Raw genomic sequence first — 24132 nt, 5'->3', positions numbered from 1 at the left:
TCACTTCCTTGCGAGTGGCATCTTCCTCAATTTCTTTGCGCCATCTATCTTCTGATATGAAACGCTGAGAAGTAGCAGGAGACTTGCACACGGCCGGGCTTGGCTCCGCTGTGTGTTCTGTGGCCGGGCTGGGCTCCGCCGACCTGCATTTTGGTGCTAAGAGGGCCGGGCTTTGCTCCGCTGGTGGCCTGGCCGGGCTTGGCTCTGCCGGGCTGCGTGAGGGAAACCACAACTCCCATCAGCCCCTGCGGCAAGGACGCTGCCGCGCAGGCAATCAGGAAGCGCCTGGGGCGCATAAAGGAGCTCTTGCGAAGTGAATCTGCGGGAGGCGCTGAGACGTAGCAGGAGACTTGCACACGGCCGGGCTTGGCTCCGCTGTGTGTTCTGTGGCCGGGCTGAGCTGGGCTCCGCCGACCTGCGTTTTGGTGCTAAGAGGGCTGGGCTTTGCTCCGCTGGTGGCCTGGCCGGGCTTGGCTCCGCCGGGCTGCGTGAGGGAAACCACAACTCCCATCAGCCCCTGCGGCAAGGACGCCGCCGCGCAGGCAATCAGGAAGCTCCTGGGGGCGCATAAAGGAACTCTTGCGAAGTGAATCTGCGGGAGGCGCTGAGAAGTAGCAGGAGACTTGCACACGGCCGGGCTTGGCTCCGCTGTGTGTTCTGTGGCCGGGCTGGGCTCCGCCGACCTGCGTTTTGGTGCTAAGAGGGCCGGGCTTTGCTCCGCTGGTGGCCTGGCCGGGCTTGGCTCCGCCGGGCTGCGTGAGGGAAACCACAACTCCCATCAGCCCCTGCGGCAAGGACGCCGCCGCGCAGGCAATCAGGAAGCGCCTGGGGGCGCATAAAGGAACTCTTGCTCCCTCGTCCCGCGGGACGTGCGCGGGCGCGCCCGGGAGAAGCCCGGGACAAGGGTGGGCCGTCTGTGGCCGTCCGGGGCAGGAGGAGGCAGGGCTGGGCCACGACCCTTGGCAGTTTGGCCTATGGATTCTATCATCTCGCAGTGAGTGTCTAACCACTCGTTTACTCATTTGTTTGTTCATATTAATTACGTTTATTGAGTAAATGGCAATATTGCGCTCTGCCAAAGCCCCTGCTTTAGTCTGGACCATGGACAATTATATGGTCAAGATGGTTACAAAGATACACTCTGATCGCCGTCAGTCGCTCAGCTGGATTAGCCCCCCTGCTTCGCCCACAGCAGACATTATTGCTGTAGACAACATGGACATTGATAACGGAAATGAGAGTGCTTTACCTGTTCCTCCCCTTGTTGTTTTGGATATTGAAATTGCTACTTCCTCGGCGGACACCCTTGACAGCAATGATGTATTGTCATCTTCTCCCACTGCTGCTCCATCCTTGATCCGCCGCCCAGTTAGGGCTTGTAGAAGACTGATTAACAAGCGTGGGGGGCAACGTAAAAAGAAAACTGCATCCTCTCAGTCTGTTTGGGCAGAGGTAACAAATGATAGTACTGAGGGGGGTCAGGAAGCTGTGAATAACAATCATTTTCAGCTACTCGCAGACATATTGACCACTAAAATGGAGCTAATGATTAAACCCCTAATAGCAAAAGTTGATATGATAACAAAAGAGGTAGCCAGATTAAGCACACTACTATCTCCACCAGCTCAAGCGATCACTGAAAATACTACAAATGTCAGAGTGATTTTTCTGAGGGCGCTGTAGTAAACAGGAAGGGGGTTGATCACAAACTAGACCAAGTTTCTAAAGAGGTTTCTAGACTCCGGTGCCTCCTATCCACACACTTGTCACAGACTAAGCCGCCTCAGACCATTGGACCTGAGATAACTGCCACGGCAGCTGTCTCTGGTTCAAATAACGGCAAGGGGGTTAAAGGTACATCCACGGGCCAACCAGCTATTCGTGTGAGTTCTGCTCAACCTCAGTCAAAGCCTGATACCATAGCTCCCACTCTACAGAAGAAAACAGCCGCTAGCAAGGCAGGCGAAAGTAGCTTGGGGAGGACAATGGGGAGGAAAAAACCTGTAGTTAATTTACCCCCTGATTGTGCACCATACACAGTGGTTTTAACAAATGTTCCGCCAGTAGACCCTAACTCTTTTGAAGCACGAGATGAGTTGACCAGCTCATTAGGCAATAAAGTCATTGCTTGGCTAAATAAATTTTGCGGGTTTCCCACCGCTTTTTGTAATGACATATTGTCAGTGCGCATGGTTGAATGGATTGACACCTCAAGAAAATCATGCAGAGGCGACTGTGTTATTATAAATTTAAGACACCCGCAGCACGTCGCAACTGTTTTATTAAGGGTGGCTTCCTTACCGGTCACTGAGGATAATATAAGCGTGCGCCCGTTGGGGTATTTTTATAATCATCTGAACATGACTCTTACTCCAAATTCTTACGTTGGTCATCAAACTTCTGCTTACCCCTCAAACAGGCAGGTCTTTTTTTCTGGGATGCCCCAAGAACATCAACCATCTGTGAATATGGACTCTTACTGCTATAATCTGTGTAGGCCCAACTCACAATCTCCCCCAATTTTGCCCTTGTTCAATCGGTTCGCCCCTCTTTCATCTTTAAGTGAAAATGATTGACTGTCTACCAATGAGGGTTCCTCAAATGAATACTGTCGGATAACGACCTGGAATATTGCCGGCATTAGGGCCAAGGCAGGGATTGATGAATGGACCAAAATACTAAAGTCCTTTGATATTCTTGCATTCCAGGAAACTTGGGATTTAACTAACAGTTTTTCTTTGGACGGCTATACACATTTTTCTTTACCTGCTACCAGAGAAGGGGCTGGCAGATCAAGGGGGGGCTTGTTAACCTTGTTTAAAACGTCTCTAAATGGGGTGTTAACACAACACAATTCTGGCCCCCAAAATTGTTTGATTGTCGAATTTAATCCTCCCTCCTTTTTAAATATTTTGTTTATTAATTTTTATAATTCTAGCCCTAATGAGGACACTAAGCAGAATTTAGATATTATTGATTCCTTTTTGTCAGTCTATAGAACCAAGGTAAAAGAGTTCGAAGTTATTCTTCTAGGTGATTTCAACATTCATCCCTGCAATCAGTTATGTACAGATCCCCTAGTAGAGGGGCCTTCGTACTCCGTACTACCACACTTTGAGCATTCTACTAGGGAGGAGACCCTTGAATCCTATCTGAATGTTTGGAATCTGTACGAATCTAGTTGTGGGGAAAGTGACAGAAGAACTCCTACCTTCAAAGGTAATGGCAACGGTACTGTAATTGACTACATATTTGTGTCTTGTCAAATTTTAGAGAGGGTGGTTCACTATGGCACTATGGTTTAAGCTTTTAGCGATCACAACCCGGTAGTAGCGGAGATGTTGTCTAGTGCCTTTTTTAATCAGAGTGGGCCAGGGGGGAATAGAAGTCAAGATGTGGTGTTAAAGGACCAGGGGCGTAGATTGAAGTGGTCTTCTGTCGTACCTGAGGATGTTCTTCATGCTGTCCTTATTAGCACTGAAAATGATGTGCTGACATGTCTAGATACGAGGGCATCAAATCCTCAAGTTATGTCTGCCTTTGGTAACATCTGTAAAACTATTGACATCAATCTGACAAATAAGAAAAAACAGTCTAAGCCTAGGGAGAAAAAATGGTTTGATCATGCTTGTTCAAGAGCTCATTCTGCTCTGCTCAAGGCCCTTAAAGCTGTCCCTAAAGACCGCCCTTTAATAACTACATTAAGATCCTTATATAAAAAAGCCCGAGAAAATAGAAAGAAGGAGATTAGGGATACTGCCTGGTCACAATTGTCTGATCCTGAGGTTGTTAAAAATAGTGCTGACTTTTGGAGGGTAGTTAATCAGCCCTTTTTTTTCAGACAAGGATCAAGTTTCCCTTGAGTTAAATATTCCGGATCGTGACTGGATCAGCCACTTTGAGGCAATATATTAGAGCAACCTAGCTGAAGATGCGTCAGACAGTCTTCCTCTTTCTTATGAGATGCAGGGAGTTGTTTTTGAGGTTTCTGAGGTGGAGAAGGCCATCGATCAGACCCTAAAAAACAAAGCCCCTGGGCCTGATGGAGTCCCTGCTGACTTTTTTAAAATGGACCCAAAGCTTTGGTCAAGGGTGTTGTGTGGTGTTTTTAATGCCTTAACTAGATTCAGTATCCCGGCTTCTTGGAAGGAGTCTGTAATTATTCCCGTATTCAAGAAGGGAAGTAGGGTAGACCCGGCATGTTATCGCCCGATATCTCTTATTGATTCGTCAGTAAAAATTTTGGGTAGGGTCATCCTACTTAGACTCCAGTCATGGCTTGATGATAGAGGGGTTTTATCCAACCTTCAGTACGGCTTTAGAACTAAACGGGGCACCATGGACCAGTGCCTTAATCTGCAGATGCTAGTGGATAAATATACTAGGGCTAAAGATGGGTCGTTATATTTAGGGTTCATGGATCTATCTTCGGCCTTTGATCTCGTGAACCGTAATAAACTGTGGCATATTCTTGCAGATTTGGGCCTTGATCGAGCACTTGTAAATCTTCTTGCCGATCTTCACTCAGACCTCCATGCTTCCGTTAGGGTTGACCCAGGGGGGCGACGTACTAGCCATATCAAGTCCAAAAGAGGGGTGAGACAGGGGTGCATCTTGGCACCCCTGCTCTTCACAGTTTATATTAATGCCCTTGAATCCGAGTTAAAGACGGCAACACCAGACATACCGCGTATTGGAGAGACTTGTGTCCCTGTCCTCCTGTACGCGGATGACGCGGTGCTTCTGGCCCGTACAGGACTGGGACTCCAGCGGTTATTGGATGCATTTGGGCTTTTTATGGCTTCCTTAGATCTCAAAATTAATGCTAAAAAATCACAAACCATGGTGGTGGGTAAAGGCTCACTCTGCAAGAAAGTTAAAACCTTCTATTGTAGCAACGTGGAAATGCAAAGAGTTTCGACATTCCCATACTTAGGAGTCACGTTTGAGGATAAGGGGAGCTGGTGTCCTCAAATAAGAAACAGAAATAGTGCCCTAGTAAGAACATCCTCTGCCATTTTGAGTTTCAGCAGAAGGCTGGGGGCTAGGCCAGTCCCAGCCCTCATGACCATCTATAACGCCAAGTGCGTGTCTGTTGCAACCTATGGCTGTTCACTATAGGGATATGGATCAATAGATTGCCTTCAGGTTTCTGAAAATAAATTTTTCAAATCAGTTTTGTCTTTACCTCAGTCTACACCGTCTTTTTCGGTTCATTCTGAATTGGGGGCCGATTTTATCTCAGACAAAATTCGAGTGGCCCCTTTAATCATGTGGCTTAAAATTTGGCTCAATAACGAATTATCTCTAAATCAGGCCATTTTGAAAGATTGTCTTTTACTTGATAACGCCCATAAAATTAAGTGGTTGACTTACGTTAAAAATGGCTTCAGTGCTCTGGGTCGACCCAACCTCTTTTCCTCACCAGAGTCTATATCCCGGAATGACATTGTCAGAACCTTGAGAGGTTGTCATTATTAAGAGAGTAAAAGGAGTTGATAAAACCCTTGGTTAGAGCACACACTTTGGTTGCAACCTTTTCTGGCCCTAAATTTTATCTTACCCTGGTTAACCGCCCTTTTCACAGGTTTTTATTAACTTGTTTCCGCTTCAATATGATTCATCTAATATTAGGTCAGTATACAACTTGGTGTAAACCTGATGAACTTCCACCCTGTACCTGTGATAGTTTTTCTATCCAAGATACTACACATTTCACCATGTTCTGTGGTCATTTTATAGTGGAAAGGAGGAAGTATCTTGTGCCAATGTTAAAAAAGGCAGGGTTTCTGCAAGTAAGACCAGCACTTCTCTATTTGCAGCTGTTAAATCATCCCAGTATTGTCTTTTGTGTAGCCAATTTTTTGGTGTGTGCGGTGCGCACCAGGAAAAGACTCACGGAGAACGAGTGATCGGCAACATTGTTATGAAGTCTTTGCACCTAGCACTTTATTAGATAAATACTACCATATATTAAGAATTTGGTTGATAGCGGTATGATGATGTATTTTAAATATTTTTATGACATATCTTTTTATGAACCTAATGATGATCTTAAAAACTTTTTCTCTTCTTGCATTGTTTTTATTAAACTATGATATGCGGTTTTTAAATTAAAAAATGCTGATTTTTAACATTGTATAATGTGTGTATTTTCTTTATGTACCGTTCCTTTTTTGATATTGATTTATCGAATAAAGATTTTTGACTGACTGACTGACTGACTGACTGATATGAAACTATAATCCAATTCACACACCCACTCATTGGTCACATCTAACCCATCATCTTCTGAACAATCTTCATCAACAAGAAGTGACAATGCATCAGCCACACCATTTTCAATACCTGGAATGTACTTGAGGGAAAAACAGTACTCTTGAAGTCCATTGATCCATTTAGTTGTACGACTTGAGATCAAGTCTAAACCTTTTTTACTGAAGATCTCTACCAAGGGTTTATGATCTGTTCTGACCTCAACGCCCACACCCCACAAAAATTCTTCAACTTATTTATTTCCCAGAAAACGGCTAGACTCCCTCTCTACAACAGAATAACTAGTCTCAGCATCCTTAAACCACAAGACAAAAACATTCTGGTTTGTAACCCAGAGGACCAATTTGTTGAACTGTTCTCAAACCTTTCTCACTAGCATCAATGGGGAGTATGTTTAAGACCTGTGTCAAAACTCTGAAGGGAAGGAACAGCTCTTAAGATATCTTTCACACTAGAAAACTCGTTTTCACATGCTTCAGACCACTCAACACTTACACCTTTTTCGCAACAGAGTACGCATGTTCATTGTCAAACCAGCAACTTTGACAAACTTGGCATAATACTCGACCATGCCTAAAAACGTAATCAGTTCTTCCTTATTCTTCGGCGAACACATTTTCTGTATGGTGGTTACAAGATCATCTTTCGCTTAACTCCATCTCCACTTATATTATGACCCAAATAATTTATGGAATTTGATCGGAATTTGCATTTCTCCACATTTATCGTCAAATTACACTCGCACAACTTCCTAAGGACCAATTTTAGACGACCGTCATGTATTTCTTCGTCATTACCAAATATCGGAATATCATCTTGGTATATACAAAAACCTGCAAGATCTTTTAATACATTTTCCATGACACGTTGAAACACTGACGATGGCGAAACTAAGCCAAAATGCATCCTAATGAATCTAAACTTGCCAAAAGGTGTAATAAATTCAAAAAGGGGGTGGTGATGGACAGAGTATCTGAGTTAATCAGAACACTCCTACCCAGTCAACAGATCAGGGCTTGATCCATCCGTTTTTTAGCTCACTGCACCATCCCAGTTCAGAACCTGGCTATATGCAAATTAGTCTGTCCCTGGCCCAGTGCATCATGGGAACAGGGCAGACCAAACTACCAAGCCAATTCTTCACTGGAAAGGAAACAAGCTTCCGGGGACCGGTTTCTGGCATTACAGCCGTCTTCGGCCCGGCTTGCTTGAATCCTGATGGTGCAATGAGCAAGGTGTAATAAAAGCAGTGAAATCTCTGCATGATTCCTCCAGTTCTATCTGGTGATAAGCGGAGGTAAAATCAATTGTACTGAACACTTTCGCTCCACCTAATAACACCAGCAATTCTGTTATATTAGGAAGGGGATATCTATCCACAATTAAATTTTTGTTTAATTGTCTTAAGTCGATGCACAAACGTAAATCCCCATTGGGCTTGCGAGCAGCGACCACTGGGGCCAGCAACTCTGTACCGTCTACTTCTTCTATAATACCACCACTTCTGAGATTACCAATTTCTTTTTGCATGTCATCTCTCACAGAAATGGGCACATTTCTGACCTTACAAAAAACTGGTACAGAACAATCTTTAAGTTTTATTTTACATTGATAGCCTCTCAAACACCCTAAACCTTCTCTGAAGACTTCTGGAAATTCATCTTTTAGAGTGTTAGCAAAATCACATTCACCACTTTTTTTCTACTGGGAAAACTCTATCTCTCAACAAAATGGGAGGATCAGAATTAAGATCAAGGAATACACCTAAGTCACCCTGATGAATCCAACTAATAATGTAATCCCTTTCCTTGGAAACATACATTTTCCCAGATACCATCCTATCATTGTATTCAATGAGTCCAATGAAATATCCATGTAATTTTATTGGCTCTCCACCATAGGCCAAAGTTGTAATATCAGGCTACAAAAGATTAACTTTATCTTCTAGTTTGTTGACTTAAAAACCATTAGATACTTTAGTAATTTTTGCACCAGAATCGAATAAGACACAAGTAGATTCACCATCCACTAAGATGGTGTCAAGGGGACAAGACTTCTTACGAGTTGCAGTTTTGACTTGAACCACAATTTGACCACGTTCAAAATCCTCAGAACTAGAATCAGAATTATGATCCTCATAAACCTCAACTCTTTTAACTCTAGGATCAGGTTTAGTTTTACATACTGTTGAAAAATGCAGTTTCTTCTTACACTTAGTACAAGTATGTCCTAAGGCTGGACACTTCTTGTTGTTAGCTAAGTGACCAGCTCTGTCACATCTATAACATTTTAAGTCCACTATTTTCTTTTTAACCTTTTCATTATCTATAAAGGATCTACCTCTCTCATATACCTTACTACTTGGTTCTGGTCTTTAATGACTTGGACTCTAGTGACGTTATCACTTTCTTTCTTTAAAACAGCAACACATTTTAAAGAATGATCAATTCTTTTTGCAACAACAAGAACCTCATCCAAAGTTGGTTCAGCACGCAACCAAAGTTCTTCCCTCACTTTCTCCATGTTACACCCAAACATGAACTGGTCACGGATACGCTCATCAGTTAAATTGTCAAATTTGCACGACGAAGCAAGCTTCCGTAAATCTGTAACATATCCTTCAACAGATTCCTCATCTCTCTGAGTTCTTTTCGCAAATTGGTATCTTTCCAAAATAGTACTTATTTTCGGAAGATAATGTTAATCACATTTTTTATGCAGATTTCATAATCGTTTAACTCTTCAGCTTCAGAAGGTGACAAATCTGGAAGATGATAAAAAACGTCCTGCCCCTCTGAGCCTAAACAATGAAGGAGCAAAGATGATTTTCTTTCTGCATTCAGAGAAGCTCCGCACACTTTCGCATATCTCTCAAATACCTTTTTCCATTTCTTCCATTTTATAGGTAGCTACCTGGATTAGCCAAGAAGAAAGTAGCTGCTGTTACGTTTTGCATTGCACCAAACATAAATTAATGAAAAATAAAGTGTAGAAGACAAGCTAGATTGAAATCAATGTTAAATATGCAAAATCTTAAATAGTTCATGCTAGAGAACACCATTATATTGGCATGTACAATAAAACTCACAAATCCCTTAAAAGCTGTGCGCATCAGCACAAAAGAGGTAAAATTGAAGATGTCAGATTTTTCTCTTGCAGTGAAGTAAAATAGGCAATGTGTAATTCTGCCTTTAAAAGCTGTGCGCATCAGCGCATTGCAATAACGAACTTCAGATAAAAATTGAGCTGTGCCTATCAGTGAAACCACTAAATGAAATTGAAGATGTCAGATTGTGCTATTAAAAACTGTGTGCATCAGCACACTACAGAAGACTCCCATCTTCAAAATCAGGCTGTGCCTATCAGCGAAGGCACCAAAAGGCTTTTAACTTTAAAATCAAAGGCGCGTCTTCTACTATCAGCAACACATGCTCCTCCGATGTCACAGCCAATGGGAATGAAGCAGGAAGCACTCAGCATCCGTACTGGAGAAACGAGCAAGCAGGAGGGATGTAATGACTGTCGTCGGAATCTCGTCAGTGTGGGAGGCAGGTAAAGCTGTTCTATTTTCTTTACGTTATGTAAACTGAGAGTTCCAGTGCTTACAGACGATGTGGAATTCACAGATGGAACTCACAGTTCATCGACATAACACTAGGGTGACCAACCGTCTGTAAATTTCACGGACCGTCCGTCATTTTAGTATGATGTCCACAAGGTGCCCGTAATTTGGGGATCTCAAATTACGGACGCCTTACAGGCATCATACTAAAATCGAAATAGGACATTTCAGTAAGGAATGCTGTTTCCCGTGCGAGAGGCCCCATGAGTTTAAAAGATTTCACTCGGCACCTCTCGCTCTTAACTTTTAATCTGTAGAGGCTGCCTGCAGAGGCCCCTCCCGGACCTGGCGCAGACTGTGGACTGGCCCATTGTCATTATGAGACTTCAGCTGTTTAGCACTTTATAATGACAATGGGCCCAATTGTAGTGACAGCATGTGGTGTGCCTTCTCCTGCATGGGACTAGGGCAAAGCATTCTGCTTTTGTCTTGGCGCCATGCTGGAGAAAATAAAAATAGAATAACTAACAGTGTTTTCACTGTACATTTAAAAGACAGATTTCAACATACAAATACAAAAATACTATTTATTAATGTTTATTGTTACTAGCACAAATCTTGATTGGCGAAAGGGCCCGATGTCGCTTTGCAAAGCTGCACGCATACTGAAAAACTGTGAAGTGCACGATTGGCACAACCTTATATAAACTTATTTTGACTTGTATTTATTTTGGTTGTCTATTTACTTATATATATGATTGTGCCACCGCCTCTGATATGTCTGTAAAACTTATGTTTTGTCCCAAATTTTTTCCTGAATTTTGACCTTCTGTCCTGAATTTTGACCCTTTGTCCTGAATTTTTACGCTAACCGTCCTGAATATGCACCCATGCCAGTTGGTTACCCTACATAACACAGATGCACACACGTTTAAACTAGAGCCTAAGAATAGCGCGAGCACGAGTGGCTGTTGCGCAGCTAAGTCCACCCGCAGTAAAGTCAAACCAGCTGATTTTGTAAAAAAAAGCAAAAAACCTGAGCGTTTCAGGAGAAAAAGATTTTGGTATCCAGGAAATGTAAGCAATATAATAAATGGAGCACACTCGCTTTTCCCAAACCGGAAATACCAGAAATCACATGCTCGTTATTCCAACAGATATAAAACTGAATACAGTCACTTTTCTTATTAAGTTTAAACGTTGTGATGTAACGGAGGAGCAGGTGCTATAGATTTAACTTGGCCCGCAAGAATTAAAGTTAAGTACTTTCAAAAAAATTAGCTCTCACCAAAATCTTGAGAGAAGATTGAGATCGCGTTGAGATCTTCCAGGAACTGCCCACTACGCCAGTGTAGGATTTTAAGAAATTAGGTCCAGGCACAATATGTCAGGAAACTGCCCTGTTCCATATAGAAGATCTCATCCAGCAACGAAGGTGAACAACTTCAACTGTCTAACAGTTTAAGAAACAACTCTTTACAAATCTACTATGACATATCTACAGTCTTACATAGTTCTAGGATAGAGCATGCAAGAACAGAAAGGACTAGAAAGTACAATACCATAGAGGGGAACAGTAACATATTGCAACTTGTCTGGGTTCTTAGGGTTAGAGAGTAATGACGATTGCTGGGTCCAAATTGTGACCACTAAAGAATCTTGTGAGTTGACCTATATACTGATTAGTCAGTTTATTAAATTGAGGATGGTAGTGGGTTGCAATTCAACCTATCACGGATTGTGGCCTGCTGGGATCAACATACCTCCAAGTCTACAATTGCTTTTATATAAAGCAAGCTTTTTTTATGCATCACATTTTCCTTAAAGGAAAATAAGGCTGGGTTTCAAAAGAAAATGTTTTATGAGAGTTGGTGTTGGCCCTATTCACCAACAAACCTTTTTTGAGAAAGGGCAAGGGGTTTCAAGTACCTCCTTTACCTTATGCAAATGGTTTACCCCCTTCTTTGATGTCTCGGTTACTTTCAAGGGTTTTGCTACCTGATTTTGATCATAAAACACTGGTATATAGCATGCCTTTCGCAATCAGATTTTATGAGGCAAAGAAAATATTCTGACTCCTAAAATTGGATTAGTACACCTGAAGTGTTTTTACGTTTGGAAAAGCCGAATTGGAGTGTCTGCGACTATAAAAATGCCTAGTACATCTGTACCTTGTTTCTTATCATGCTACTTTCGATGCTCGCCCATGTTGCAATAAATGATTTGTTGAGTGAGTTGCACTGTTATGACGTTATCATTGTAACTATGCGACATCTGTATTCTTACTAACTAGCTTGTTGAGTAATTTGCTCATATGCTATAGATGTTGTCTGTTAACATGTGGAAAATGTAGTAACATATTGTGATTAAAGAGCATTCTGTATATCAGTAGGTTATTTCCCATGCATGTGGAAGAATTCTTTACAATGGCTGATAGTATCCAGTGCCTCTCTCCTTAGTGGACCCTAAAGCATTGGCTCTAATACTTTAAACAAAGAACTTTGGTGGAGCCCTTTACTGTTGCTCCAGGGTAGCCTTATATTACATATATTGAGGTTGCCTGTGTGCCATACCTTTAAGCATGACATGGTTGACAATTCTGCTTCTCCTGAATAAACCCTGTTTTTTTGCTTTCAGCATCCCTGTCTATAACCAGCACACTCCTGTGTAGTTTTATTGGCACATGGGTAAATCATAAATCACTAGGCATCAGGGGTATTATAGCTAGTCCAGAAACAGAGGTTCCCAATACACTAATGAAGAACAGCCGATAACAAATGCAAATGGAATACAACTATAACATGTAAAACAGAGAATGTATTACAACGCTATGGCTGCCAGCGAATAAAACATGCTCGGTGCTCTCCTAAATGTGATACACTCGTGAGACAAGCAATCATAATGCATATCAAATATAAATGCCCATGTTAGTATATGAAACAAAAATGTTAAGGGTCCACGCCACAGTCGATGTTTCAGGTCCGCGCCACAGTTTCTGTTTGAATCCTATTCGAGATATCCGATCATCATGAGGGCTCTCTCTGAATGCTGGGACCCGATGGTAGAGCAGATGTCAGGGAGTTGGTTGGCTCTGCGTTCAATTAAATGGGGTCACGAGTCAAAAAAAAACAGTCCCATGATAATGCCACCATGTGCAAAATGCATCCTGGATGTGTGCGCTCCGTGACTGTGCCATTAAAATTGAAGTGAGCACCATTTGAGCAGCGCATGGGCAGTGAGCTGAGCACAGTTACCAGAATAGTTTCCTGTTCATAGCCTTATGTAGGCGTCACAGACAGAAGACGTCTGTCTGGTTCACGATCTCATTCAACTAGATTTGGTGCTTTAGGCATTCAACTGGCATGTTTAACTTTTCTTTTGCAGATGTTTGACTGGATTACGCATAACAAAGGTCTGTTTCTGACAAGTTACACAGAGATTGGCACAAGTCACAACCATGCGATGGAACTTCAGGCACAACACAACCACTTTGCCATGAATTGCATGGTAAGTCATTACAAAGCTTTTCTTTCCCATGAAATGCATCCTCTAGAATTGTCTTCAGTGTGAAAAATACTTTTAAAGATATGTTTGGTCTTATTATTCAAATTCCATAAAGTTTTATATTAATTAATCAAAGGTCTTTTCATGAACCAACACAGTATCTCTTTATTCTTGATTTATTTAGTTCTCTAATTCTTCTCTTCAGAATGATCAGACTATCTCTCTATCTTCTCTCAGCAAATTCTGTGTACCTTTAGCGCAAGCTTTGCCATCCATAATGTCTACAGAAAAATGTCAAAATATGTCCATTGTTTTTATTTTAATATTTTCGAAAATGTATACCGCTTTGCTAGTCAAAGGAGATGTTTTCTCTTTATTTTGGAAGACTTGTAGTATGGCACATGAGCATCTTAAATGTTGAGGAAGGGCATTCCATAAATTGCACGTAGGGCTGCAAAGATTCAATCTTTAAAGGTATGTGGCAGCAGTGCTGTTGTAATACAAAGTCTATTAGCCGAGGTTTATATTCTATAGATGGTTTATTTAAACATAGTTACAAGGTAAGTTCCAGGTAAGTAGTTAGATGATAACAGGTTGCAGATAGCCGATAGCCCCACCAGGAGCAGCCTCCCTGCTGCTCAGCCTGCATACTCCTACTGACACTCAGCACATTACCAGGCACCCAAGCATTAAGCATTCCTTTCATCACCAAGCGCTCATCCTGGCTGAGCGGTAGGGAAGATGTAGGTAAGGAAAAGGAATGGCAACAGTTAACCCACAACACGGTGCTTTGGGCGAGCTATGTTCAGGAGGTTCGCCACTTCTGGTACGTTTCAGGGGTTTGCAGTTTTAGTACAGGAACCATAATAGTCCCTAGTTTTAAGGTTTTTTTTTATAGGGAGTTCCTATGTTTGGTGTTTGGGTTGCATGTAAAAAAAAATATTTTTATATCTTTGGGCATAAAAGAGAAGTGAAACTTCATGTTAATAATGTTTGTTCCATTCATAAGGGCAACAGTAAAAATGTTGTAGTATAAATCATTATAATATTGTGAATATTTATGGGAGATAACTCCTGTACCACCACTTAAATGCTCCATTCCTTATTCAGCGTAATTTGTGACTAGGGGCCATATGTATCAAGCCTTTTTTGATTCGCAAAGGCCGAAATTCGCAGAATTTCGGCCTTTGCGAATCGCAAAAGGCTATTTTGCATGATTTGAAATGTATCAAACAATCGCATCTTAAGGAATCGCAAATACTTACGATTCCTTAATTTGACATAGCATTTAAGGAATCGCAATTTTGCGATTCCTTAAATGCTATGTATGAAGCATTTTACTGTTGCGAATTCAGCTTAAGGAATCGCAATTTACCACCAACTTCCAGTTGGTGGTAAATTGCGATTAAAGTTCAAAATACACTAATTTGTATTTTTGATTGTGGCATGTGACGCACACACATGCCCATAGGGCATGTATGTGCGCCATATGCACACACATGTACTTTACAGGGGCGCAGCAGGGTGTCTTTGAGACACCCCTGCACCCTTGCAATAATTCTCAAATTGCGATTAGCAAATTGCGAATTCGCAATTTGAGAATTATTAGGAAATCATTCCTATGGGCCTCCTGGCCCATAGGAATGCATTGGAAATTATTCCTTAATTGCGAATTCGCAAAATGCGAATTCGCAATTAAGGAAGATTAAGGAATCGCTAATTAAAAGCGAATTTCTTCATACATACCATTTTGCGATTCCTAAATAGCGATTCCTTAAAAATCGCTATTTAGGAATCGCAAAACGGAACTATGATACATATGGCCCTAGGTGTATGGCATTGGCAGAGTCCATGCTGTATAGTCTCATCTGACTACAATTAGCCAAAGGCTAAGTATAGTGAGTTTGAGTGCAGAACTTGGCCATAAACTACAATCTATGACCCGGGGCTGCCATGCAGGAGTAAAGGCTGTGCAAAGTTAGTCTTGGAGCCATATGAGCTAGGTGCAGTGCATGAAAAGGGACCACAACTTGCACCTATAACACACTGCTTACTATCAAAGGCAATGCAACGTAGGTTCTGTTGTGTGATTCGAGTGCCAGGTGTGGCTATGGGCCAGACCCTTCACCTAGATCCAGTTATACACAAATACAAACATACACAATCGTTGTGGGCAAAGGGGCTATTGGTATTGCCATTTTTAAGAACAAAAAGTGTAGAAAAAGAAGAAAAGGTAGGCCGCATTCTATTCCAACCAGTTTAGTTGGTTCTAAAATATTTTTTTCCAAACTTACCTTTTCATATACTCATTTTATGGGTTGTTTGCTACTTTTTTGTCACAATTAGTGTAAAACCCCCCTAACTTTGAAGGAGAAAAAGAAAAGCAAATCTTCAGGTGCAAAGTTTTGTAGGAATAAATGAGCAGTGACTGGTTTTAAAAGTGATAACCAGCAAGTTCAGAATATATTTTTACCTAGTTCACTACAGCGTATGTGCTGCTTGTAGTTTATGCTTCTCTTTACTGCTCCTTTGCATACGAAACTACCTATGATGTAGAAGGCTGTGTTGTTTGCTTTTTCCCTTTTATTGTTCTTGCTGAAAAGAAAGAGGGTATTTAGCTATCAAATGCTTGCTCATGCTGTATTCCGAAAGCTGTCAAATGGTTTAATGTTTTTTTTATTTCTGTCTTTTAATTATTTATGAAGTGTTCTTAAAAAACATGTACTGTATTTTAACTGTTTTGTGCTTTTAAGATATTTTTTATATCGAAATAAAGCTTTGTATTTGGAATGTATTCCCAAATTAATACAAAATGTATTTCCATCGTCTTGTGGTCTCGTCATAAATGGTACATTTGACTAGCTTTACATTTAGGTTTTTTGCACCTGGAGTGATGCAATAGAGATTAGACACCAACGAGAAGTCTTCTTGTGGGAACATCATCCTGTTCTTCCTCCTCAACCAAGATCACCCTTGTATCATCATATAAACCATTTGGCTGCATTAGTGCTGAATGCTCTTCGTGTAGAAGATGTTCTTGCTCAGGTGTACTTCTATCAATTAAGTAATAGAAACTATGTGTTGTTTTTCCAAAACAAGTTACAATTTTGTCACTCAATGGAAAAACTCAGGTGTGTGAGTAAAAATATCTGCAAATGTTATTGTATAGAATTGCAGCATTTGTGTAACGCTTACGTACTGCTATGTGGGGCACTGGAGTGCTTACCTACATGGACAGCAAGCTATACCATGAAGGGTGTGTGGTTGAAACGGTGCTATCTTTGTTTTGTGTTCCTATCATTGAAGAGTTTCCATGTCATGCATGATAACCACCGAGGTGCGTTTATTGTGTTATGGAATGCAGTGTATAGCAGTGTGGTGGATAATGAGATCTGAGCAATAGATGCTCAGTTTATGGTTTTTGGTAAGCTTGCTGTTTTGAGCATTTCTACAGGTCTCTTTATTGAATTTGTATTGATCATAGCCTACTTAGCTGATTACTGCAGTGGCGCATTGAGCACAGGACCTACGTCTGGGCATACCCTTCCCGCTTAGGGCGATAAAAGCAAAAAGAACAGCTGATGGACGGAATGCTAAACAATGCAAACATTCACCCCAGTCAACAGATCTGGGTATAGACCATCTTTTTTTGCCCACCACACCACCCCAGTTTGGACCTAGCTATGTGCTAATCAGCCTTGACCCTGTTCCTCATAGTCCCTTGCTCACTCTGCCAGTGGATTCAAGCTAGCCTGGCTGATGAGGCGCGTTACCCTGAAACCGGTCCCCAGGTGCTTGTTTCTGGTCCAGGAGGACCCGGCTTGGAAGTTCGTGCTGGAATGTCCCCATGAGGAACAGGGTAAAGGATAATTTTGCATATGGCTGGGTCCGAACTAGGGTGGCGTAGTGAGCAAAAGAAGTATGGATTTAACCCAGATCACTTGAGTGGGGGTTAATGTTTGATTCATTCAGCATTCTGTCCATCATGTCTTGTGGCAACACTTGTTGGCCTAAGTGGGAGGGGTATGCCCAGACGCGGGTCCCTTGCTCACTGTGCCATTGGACTCAAGCTAGCCTGGCTGATGAGGGTTGTTACCCCGAAACCGTTCCCAGTATGCTTGTTTCTGGTCCAGGGAGGACCCGGCTTGGCAGTTCGGGCTGGAGTGTTCCCATAAGTAACGGGGTCAAGACTGATTTACATATGGCAGGGTCCAAACTGGGGCTACCTAGTTTGCAAAAGAACTATGGATTTAACCCAGATCGCTTAACTGAGGTTGAATGTTTGACTCATTCCGCATTCCGTCCTTCATTTGTTGCTATAACACTTTGCAAAAGTATGGACATGTGGATAGGAAGGAGAGGTCAGCATGCATGCTTACCCCTGAATTTCTGATGTATCTTGATGTTGCTGGAGGGGCCACAGGTTACTCGGACCATAAGGCTGTAGGCTGGTGTTTTTGCCAATACCCATAGTACACGATCTCTGTCTTTGTGGTGTTGTCCTTTATGTGGTTACTCCTTATACATTTGTTTATGGATCAAAGGCAGTCTTCAAGTTTAGAGTTGTAGATCTCTTCTGGGCCATCCATTTTTAGAAAGATTTGCGTGCTATCTGCATAGTTGTAACAGCTGAGGTTAACTGATTGAATCCGGTCTGGTAAGGGGCGTAGGTAGATAATGGATGATCGAGGTGATATGATGAACAGCACATTGTTTGGTGTTAGGATTCGATGTGAATGGTGGTAAGTAAACTACACTTTGTCTGCCTCCAAAGAAACTAGCAATGCATTTTATAGCATGTTCACATAATCTAAAATAGAGTCTTTGTAGTAGTGTGTTGTGGTGGACATTGTCAAATGTAGTTGATAAACCCAGAAGCAATAGGGGGCCACTCCATTCCTGTTCACTGTGAATTTGAGATGATATAATTGGATTTGATGGCTGACTTTGTGCATTTGTCTAGTCTGGAGCCGGTCTCTTGGTCTGACATTGTCATTTTCTTCTGTAAATTTGGAAAGTTGAGTAAACACCTTCTTTGAAATATTTTTACCTAAGAATGGCACACACTTGAAATAGGCCTGTAGTTTGGTGGGTCAGATGGGTAGAGCTTTATTGATGTGAATGAAACTAGTTCCTGGGAATTGTTGAGTAATCTTCTAGCGATCTCCCCTAGACTGCGTGTGAATAATATCTCTAAAATGTTTTGAGGTACTGGATCTGAAGGTGATCCTGATCTGCTTGCAATGAGAATGTTGAGGAAATCTTTCTTGAGAGGGTAGTGAAAGTATGGAGTGTTGGATGATTGCTTTAGTCTCTTTCTATAGTGGTTAGGGCATATGTTAGCTTGGTGGTGGTTTTAGAATCCTCCTTCCTTAGGGTAATTTCCTATCTTGCTTATGTGTTAGTGCTATTCCATGGAGATATTCTCCCACACGTCTTAAGATTGTGTTGTTTCTGTGTTTTGCCATTTTGGATAATGGATTTCTGCTTGAATCTTTTGGAGTTCCTTTGAAAGGTATTCCTCTTCGTGAATGCTTATGGACCAGTGTATTCTTTTTGTGTTTCTGATGGCTCTTCTGTAGGCCCATTGTAGTGGTGTAGTGTGATTTTTGTCTTTTCATCTCTAGTTGTGTTCTCATTCATTCGATAATATTATTCCATGTGGTGGTCATTTTGGTGGCTAACCCTGGACATCGTGTCTCTATTGGTATCTGTTTGTCCAGTGCAGTGGAGATCCAGTTATAAAAAGTGTGGCTGTCCGGAGGTTGCATATCTATTGGGGTTCCTTCAAGATAGAAGTTGCTTTTGTGGAGGTCTGTTTTTCCATTGTATTTTGAACCTTTGTTTTTGTTGGTTTTTGGTGTCTTTAAAGTGTTATCGATGATCAATATGTTAACCATGAAGGTGATAGTCCTAGACGACACAAAAGATTGCATCAGTGCAGTGCGAACTTACACCCCAAGGCGATAACCCAACTACAATCCATCATGGGGGACGACTAATTGATATCTGGAGACGAAAGCCCTTACACAGACTTGAGGCACATGCCTAACAATGCACCGTTAGGCATAGTCCAGACAGGACGTTTGGCTCCTGAATAGGGATGCTGCGTCCAGGGTAACAGACATTCAACATATGCTGCACTCCCTCTCTGACCATGCTCCAGTGCTACTAAAAATACCACCCCCGCATACAATCCCACAAGCATTTACATGGAGGCTCCCATCTGAGGCACTACTGGATGTAGTGTTTCGTGAGGAAATTGGACACGAAATAGTGCCATACTTCTAGCTAAATGAGAAGTCAGTAAAATTCCAAGCACTCGTGTGGGAAGCTTCCAAAGCAGTTATAAGGAGGGCTTGTATGACTAAACAGGCGATAGTCCTCAAATCCATTCGACGCCAGCTGATATTAACTGTGGCAGATATTAGAGATGCTGAAACTACATAATACCAATCCAGTGACCCTGCTCTGCTAGCAAAAATTAGAGAGAAGATCCCAGTCTACAACGAAAAAGCAGAGAGGGAGGCTAAGTTCATGGGGAAGTACACACTGGTGCGCAGGTATGGAGAGGGAGACAGGCCTGGGAAAACACTAGCTACCATAATGAAGAAGCCTCACTCATCTGCTTACATAGCGGAACTCCTAGATAAAGACTCCAATTTAACACGGGACCCAGCTGCTATTTCAGAGATCGTCACCCAATTTCACGAGGGATTATAAACTGGCCAACCCACACAGGAGTCCAGCACACTAAAAGAGTACTGAGACACAATAGAGTTAGTTTGGCTCGACGAGGCACAAAGCGAGTACTTGGGTGTCCCATTTACAGTGGCAGATGTTGTGCAAACAATTCAGAGCATGCCTGGGGATAAAGCCCCTGGCTCAGACGGCCATACAACCACATTTTACAAAACATATGCATCAATAATAGCACCACATCTGTTTAAAGTGTACAAGGAGGCATTGGAAACTGGCGTCCTCCCCCATCCATGCGAGAGGCATTCATTATCACAGTCCCTAAGCTAGGCAAACCAGTGAAGGAATGTGATTCATACCGCCCGCTGTCACTGATAAATGTGGACAATAAAATATATGCCAAAATGCTGGCTTCACGCCTGTAGACGCTCATGCCAGAAATTGTGCGCCCAGACCAATCCGTTTTCATACCGGCCAGATCTACATCCCATAATCTCCGTTCTATCTGGACACTCCTATATAATCTACACCCACAGGTGCCTGCTTTGGTGACTCTATTGGACGCCACTAAGGCATTTGATATCCTGGAATGGCCTTACAAGTTCACCTTTCTAGCCCAAATTGGCCTAAGTGCACAATTCATACAACACATTCAGCTGCCCTACGCAAACCCAGTTGCGCTAATTAGAGTAAATGGGGCAGTAACTAGGCCAACAGCCATCTCCTGAGGCTCAAGTCAAGGGTGCCCACTGTCACCCTTATTATTCTCCATAGCAACTGAACCGCTCGGCTAAGACAGCACCATGGGGAATTGTGTTCACAACAAGAGGAATAGTGGCATCCCTATATGTGAACGACATCCCGCTATATGCGTATAACCCACTAGACAACCTTAATCTCATGATGCGATGCGCAAGCTGCTAGTCTTTGAGACCCCCTGCTGGGTCCGCATGAACTGTCAAAATCTGTAATACTGCCTATAACCAAGGGTACACAAAATTTATACCTGACTTCCCACTGCAATGGGCGGACGGACCGGTTAAATACCTTGGAGTGTGGATCAGCAGGGACATAAATGACCTATGGGAAATGAACTATGGCCGAGCCATATCGTGGATTGAGGAAAGGATGCCAGTATGGACGAAATTACCCATATCACAAGCAGGGCGTATAGCAATAACAAAGATAACACTGCCCAAGCTGCTTTACCTATTTGAAAACTTACCAATACCCCTAACTAAAGACGTTTTAAGAGACTAAGGTCCAACATGGTTACTCTAGTCTGGGCGGGTAAACAGCCCAGAATAACTTGGGAGATCATGACACTGCCGATGAAGCCTGGTGGGCTGGGAGCTCCGGATTTTAAACTCTATGCGTACTGCGCACAGGACCAGATCCTGCACTACTGGCTCTATCCAGTCCCATTCCAGCCACATGTAAGCTAGTGAGACAGATAAGGTCGCCCCGCTTTCCACTCCACACAGCTATATATCAGAAATATAGACCCCCCCAAGCACGGAAATAGACACAGCTGAGACTTTAAGATGGGCCAGGAAATGAGCAGCTATTCTGGACCTGCTCGCACCTGCTATACCGGTGCCCGGGAACCTTAACTTACTCATGATGCATGGGAAGGGTGCTTTCAGAAGAGCAGGTAAACTTGGGTTCAACACAATGGCTGAGATCTATACCCGGGAGGCGAAGTTGTGGCCCCTCCGCAGATAGCTGATGGCAACATATCAAGCTTTTTCTGAAGAAATGGGATGTCTTGTGTGACACACTGTACCTTAAATGTTTGCGTAGAAAGGAAGAGATCGAAAATGATGATCATTGCAAAGAGAGTCAGAGGGTGCAAAGAACAGGCTTGTCACTTGAGAACGGACTAAGGAAAAAACTATTTAAAACCACCTTCAGACCCATACACAATGATTTTTCCCCCAGTTTGTGTTTGAATGTCTGGCTTTCTAAATTAACTTTTTTATTATTAGTTTTTCGGTCTCGCCTACGCTGCGCACATTCGCTGCATAGGAGGGCCTTTAACTGCTGCGCTGCTCATTTTCAAGCACACACTCGTGCTTGTGGTGGCATCCAGCTTGCGGGAGCGTGCAGAGACTCACCACAAGCACAAGTGCAGTGCTTGAAAATTAGAAGACTACGCGTGAGCACACGCACCACTCCAGGGCATGTTATCCTCGCGCGCGTCCTAATCCATCACTTCCTATTCCCTTTCTATTCTGTTGAGATAATGACCCAGCTCTTCATCTGCACGGACAGCTGCGTTAATATTGCTTCATCTCTCTTTATATCCCCATACTTGGTTTTTCCATCCATGCTCGAAGGTTTCTCATTTTTCCTCAGCACAAGCATGCTCTAAATATTGCGCCACTTGAGAACCTCCTTCTAAGATATCCTTCTCTTCTACTTGCAATTTTGGCAACCTAGCTTTCTGTGAGAAGAAGCATGCGCCAATAAACGGTTGTTCCATTCGCGAAAGGTTCAAGAGAGCTCAATCAGCTCGTCCATTATCTTTCTTTTTCAAGCCTCCAGAGAAAACCGATCAACCCCCTGTGTCTCAGAAGAAATGTGTTTGAGGCTAAAGGCTGGGGGAGTTTGAATGATGTTTCCTCTCTAAACTGGCACAAGTCACTTCCCCTCTAGGGTACTTTGAATAAAAGGGAGTTCATTAATTAACTGTAAATCCTAATCTAAATGTAGCATCCTGGCTCTCTCAAAACAAGTAGGAGCACATTTTACAGAGCGCAAAGTAGAGTTTATCTTCTTTACGTTTTGGTATATTCTTGGAACCGTTTTTTGTTTGTGAGCATTTAAAGGCAAATTGTACCTACAACACTGGGCATTTCACTGCGAATCTTATTACTCAATTTTCAATATTGTGATTTCTTTTTGACGTAAGTGCTTAGACTAATGTCTAGTTTCTCTTGTCAGAGGTCGACCAACACGTTTTTTCCAACCTGTTTGTTCTGTAATCTTGTGCGGCGAGAGGGGGGGGGTGTTGCTTCCTCCTCTAGCTGCTGTCTAGGTCAAAGCGAAGTTCTGCTGACAGTGCCATTTTTACAGTAACTAATGAATGAATGAAAACAAATATGGTCTCCCTTACAATGAGTTTCTGAACACAATTGTCCTTAATTGTGTGAAGGTTCCAAAATATATATATATCTATCGGGAAAATCAAGTGAGGGTCTATTTTTTTCGCATTAATAAATCGTAAGAATGGTTATTTTCTGGACTAAATACAATTAATAGCAAAGGATCTGACTATTTACTTCACACAAAGAAACACACTCCGACTTCGAAGAACATATCAGCCTTGCAGAAAACTTTTTACAAGAATGAAACAACGTCATTTTCGAATTGCTTCTCACAGCTTCTATCTGCACACTTTTCCTCTCCCTGCACCACGATTCAAAACCAGCACAATTTGCTGAATTTTGTGTTCATTTCATAAAATGGAAGTCCAGTCTAGCATAAAAACTCGATGCCTTAAACTAAGCCAACCATCTCAAATCAGAACTACCCAGCATGCAAAGTGGACCTGGCCGAACTACCCTTTACTCGCATGTATTGAACTGGGAAACTGATCTGACATTTTAAAAGGACAAGTACATTTCTTTCCTACATAATTTTTTTCAGGATACGGTGTTTCTAGTCTAGGGATTTCAGGTTCCACTATTATATGGTGGGTGAGTTCAAATAGTTTATTATTGCCTATGACTACAAGTCCCGCTGCACATTAGGTTGCAAAATAAAATCAGAGTACTAGAAATGAGGCGTCTTGGTGAGCTGGTGGCAACCTCATGGCCGACAGTAACAAGCACGTGTAGGGACTGAGGTGTGTTTTCTCACAAAAATTGGATAATATATGGAAATGTTAAGGACTACGGCTCATAGCTTGCTATTTTATTGAAAGTTTTAGGAAACCGTCCATTTTAAAGCACATTGCACTGCCAAACTTGGTCAAAATCAGATACTATTCTACAAATGGGTGGGGTGATGTTTACCCAGCTCTTTCAGGTAAATATATAGCACATTTACAGTTGTAACGCACTTTTCGCAAATGGAAATATCTCTAG

General features: G+C 42.2%; 1 protein-coding gene across 3 annotated transcripts in view; it reads left to right on the top strand.

The window, feature by feature from the left end:
- The window catches only part of TRIO (trio Rho guanine nucleotide exchange factor), a 4034553-nt gene that overhangs the window by 436049 nt on the left and 3574372 nt on the right, over nt 1-24132 (top strand). For all 3 annotated transcript variants that reach the window (XM_078687660.1, XM_078687659.1, XM_078687661.1), the window contains exon 6: nt 13223-13345. In XM_078687660.1, the coding sequence (XP_078543786.1) occupies nt 13223-13345 (123 nt within the window). The remainder of the gene's footprint in view (nt 1-13222; nt 13346-24132) is intronic.

The sequence above is a fragment of the Lissotriton helveticus genome, chromosome 4_1, assembly GCF_964261635.1.
Source record: "Lissotriton helveticus chromosome 4_1, aLisHel1.1, whole genome shotgun sequence".
Lineage (NCBI taxonomy): Eukaryota > Metazoa > Chordata > Amphibia > Caudata > Salamandridae > Lissotriton > Lissotriton helveticus.
Note: the sequence above shows the minus strand (reverse complement) of the source record. Positions and strands in the feature narration are given on the sequence as shown.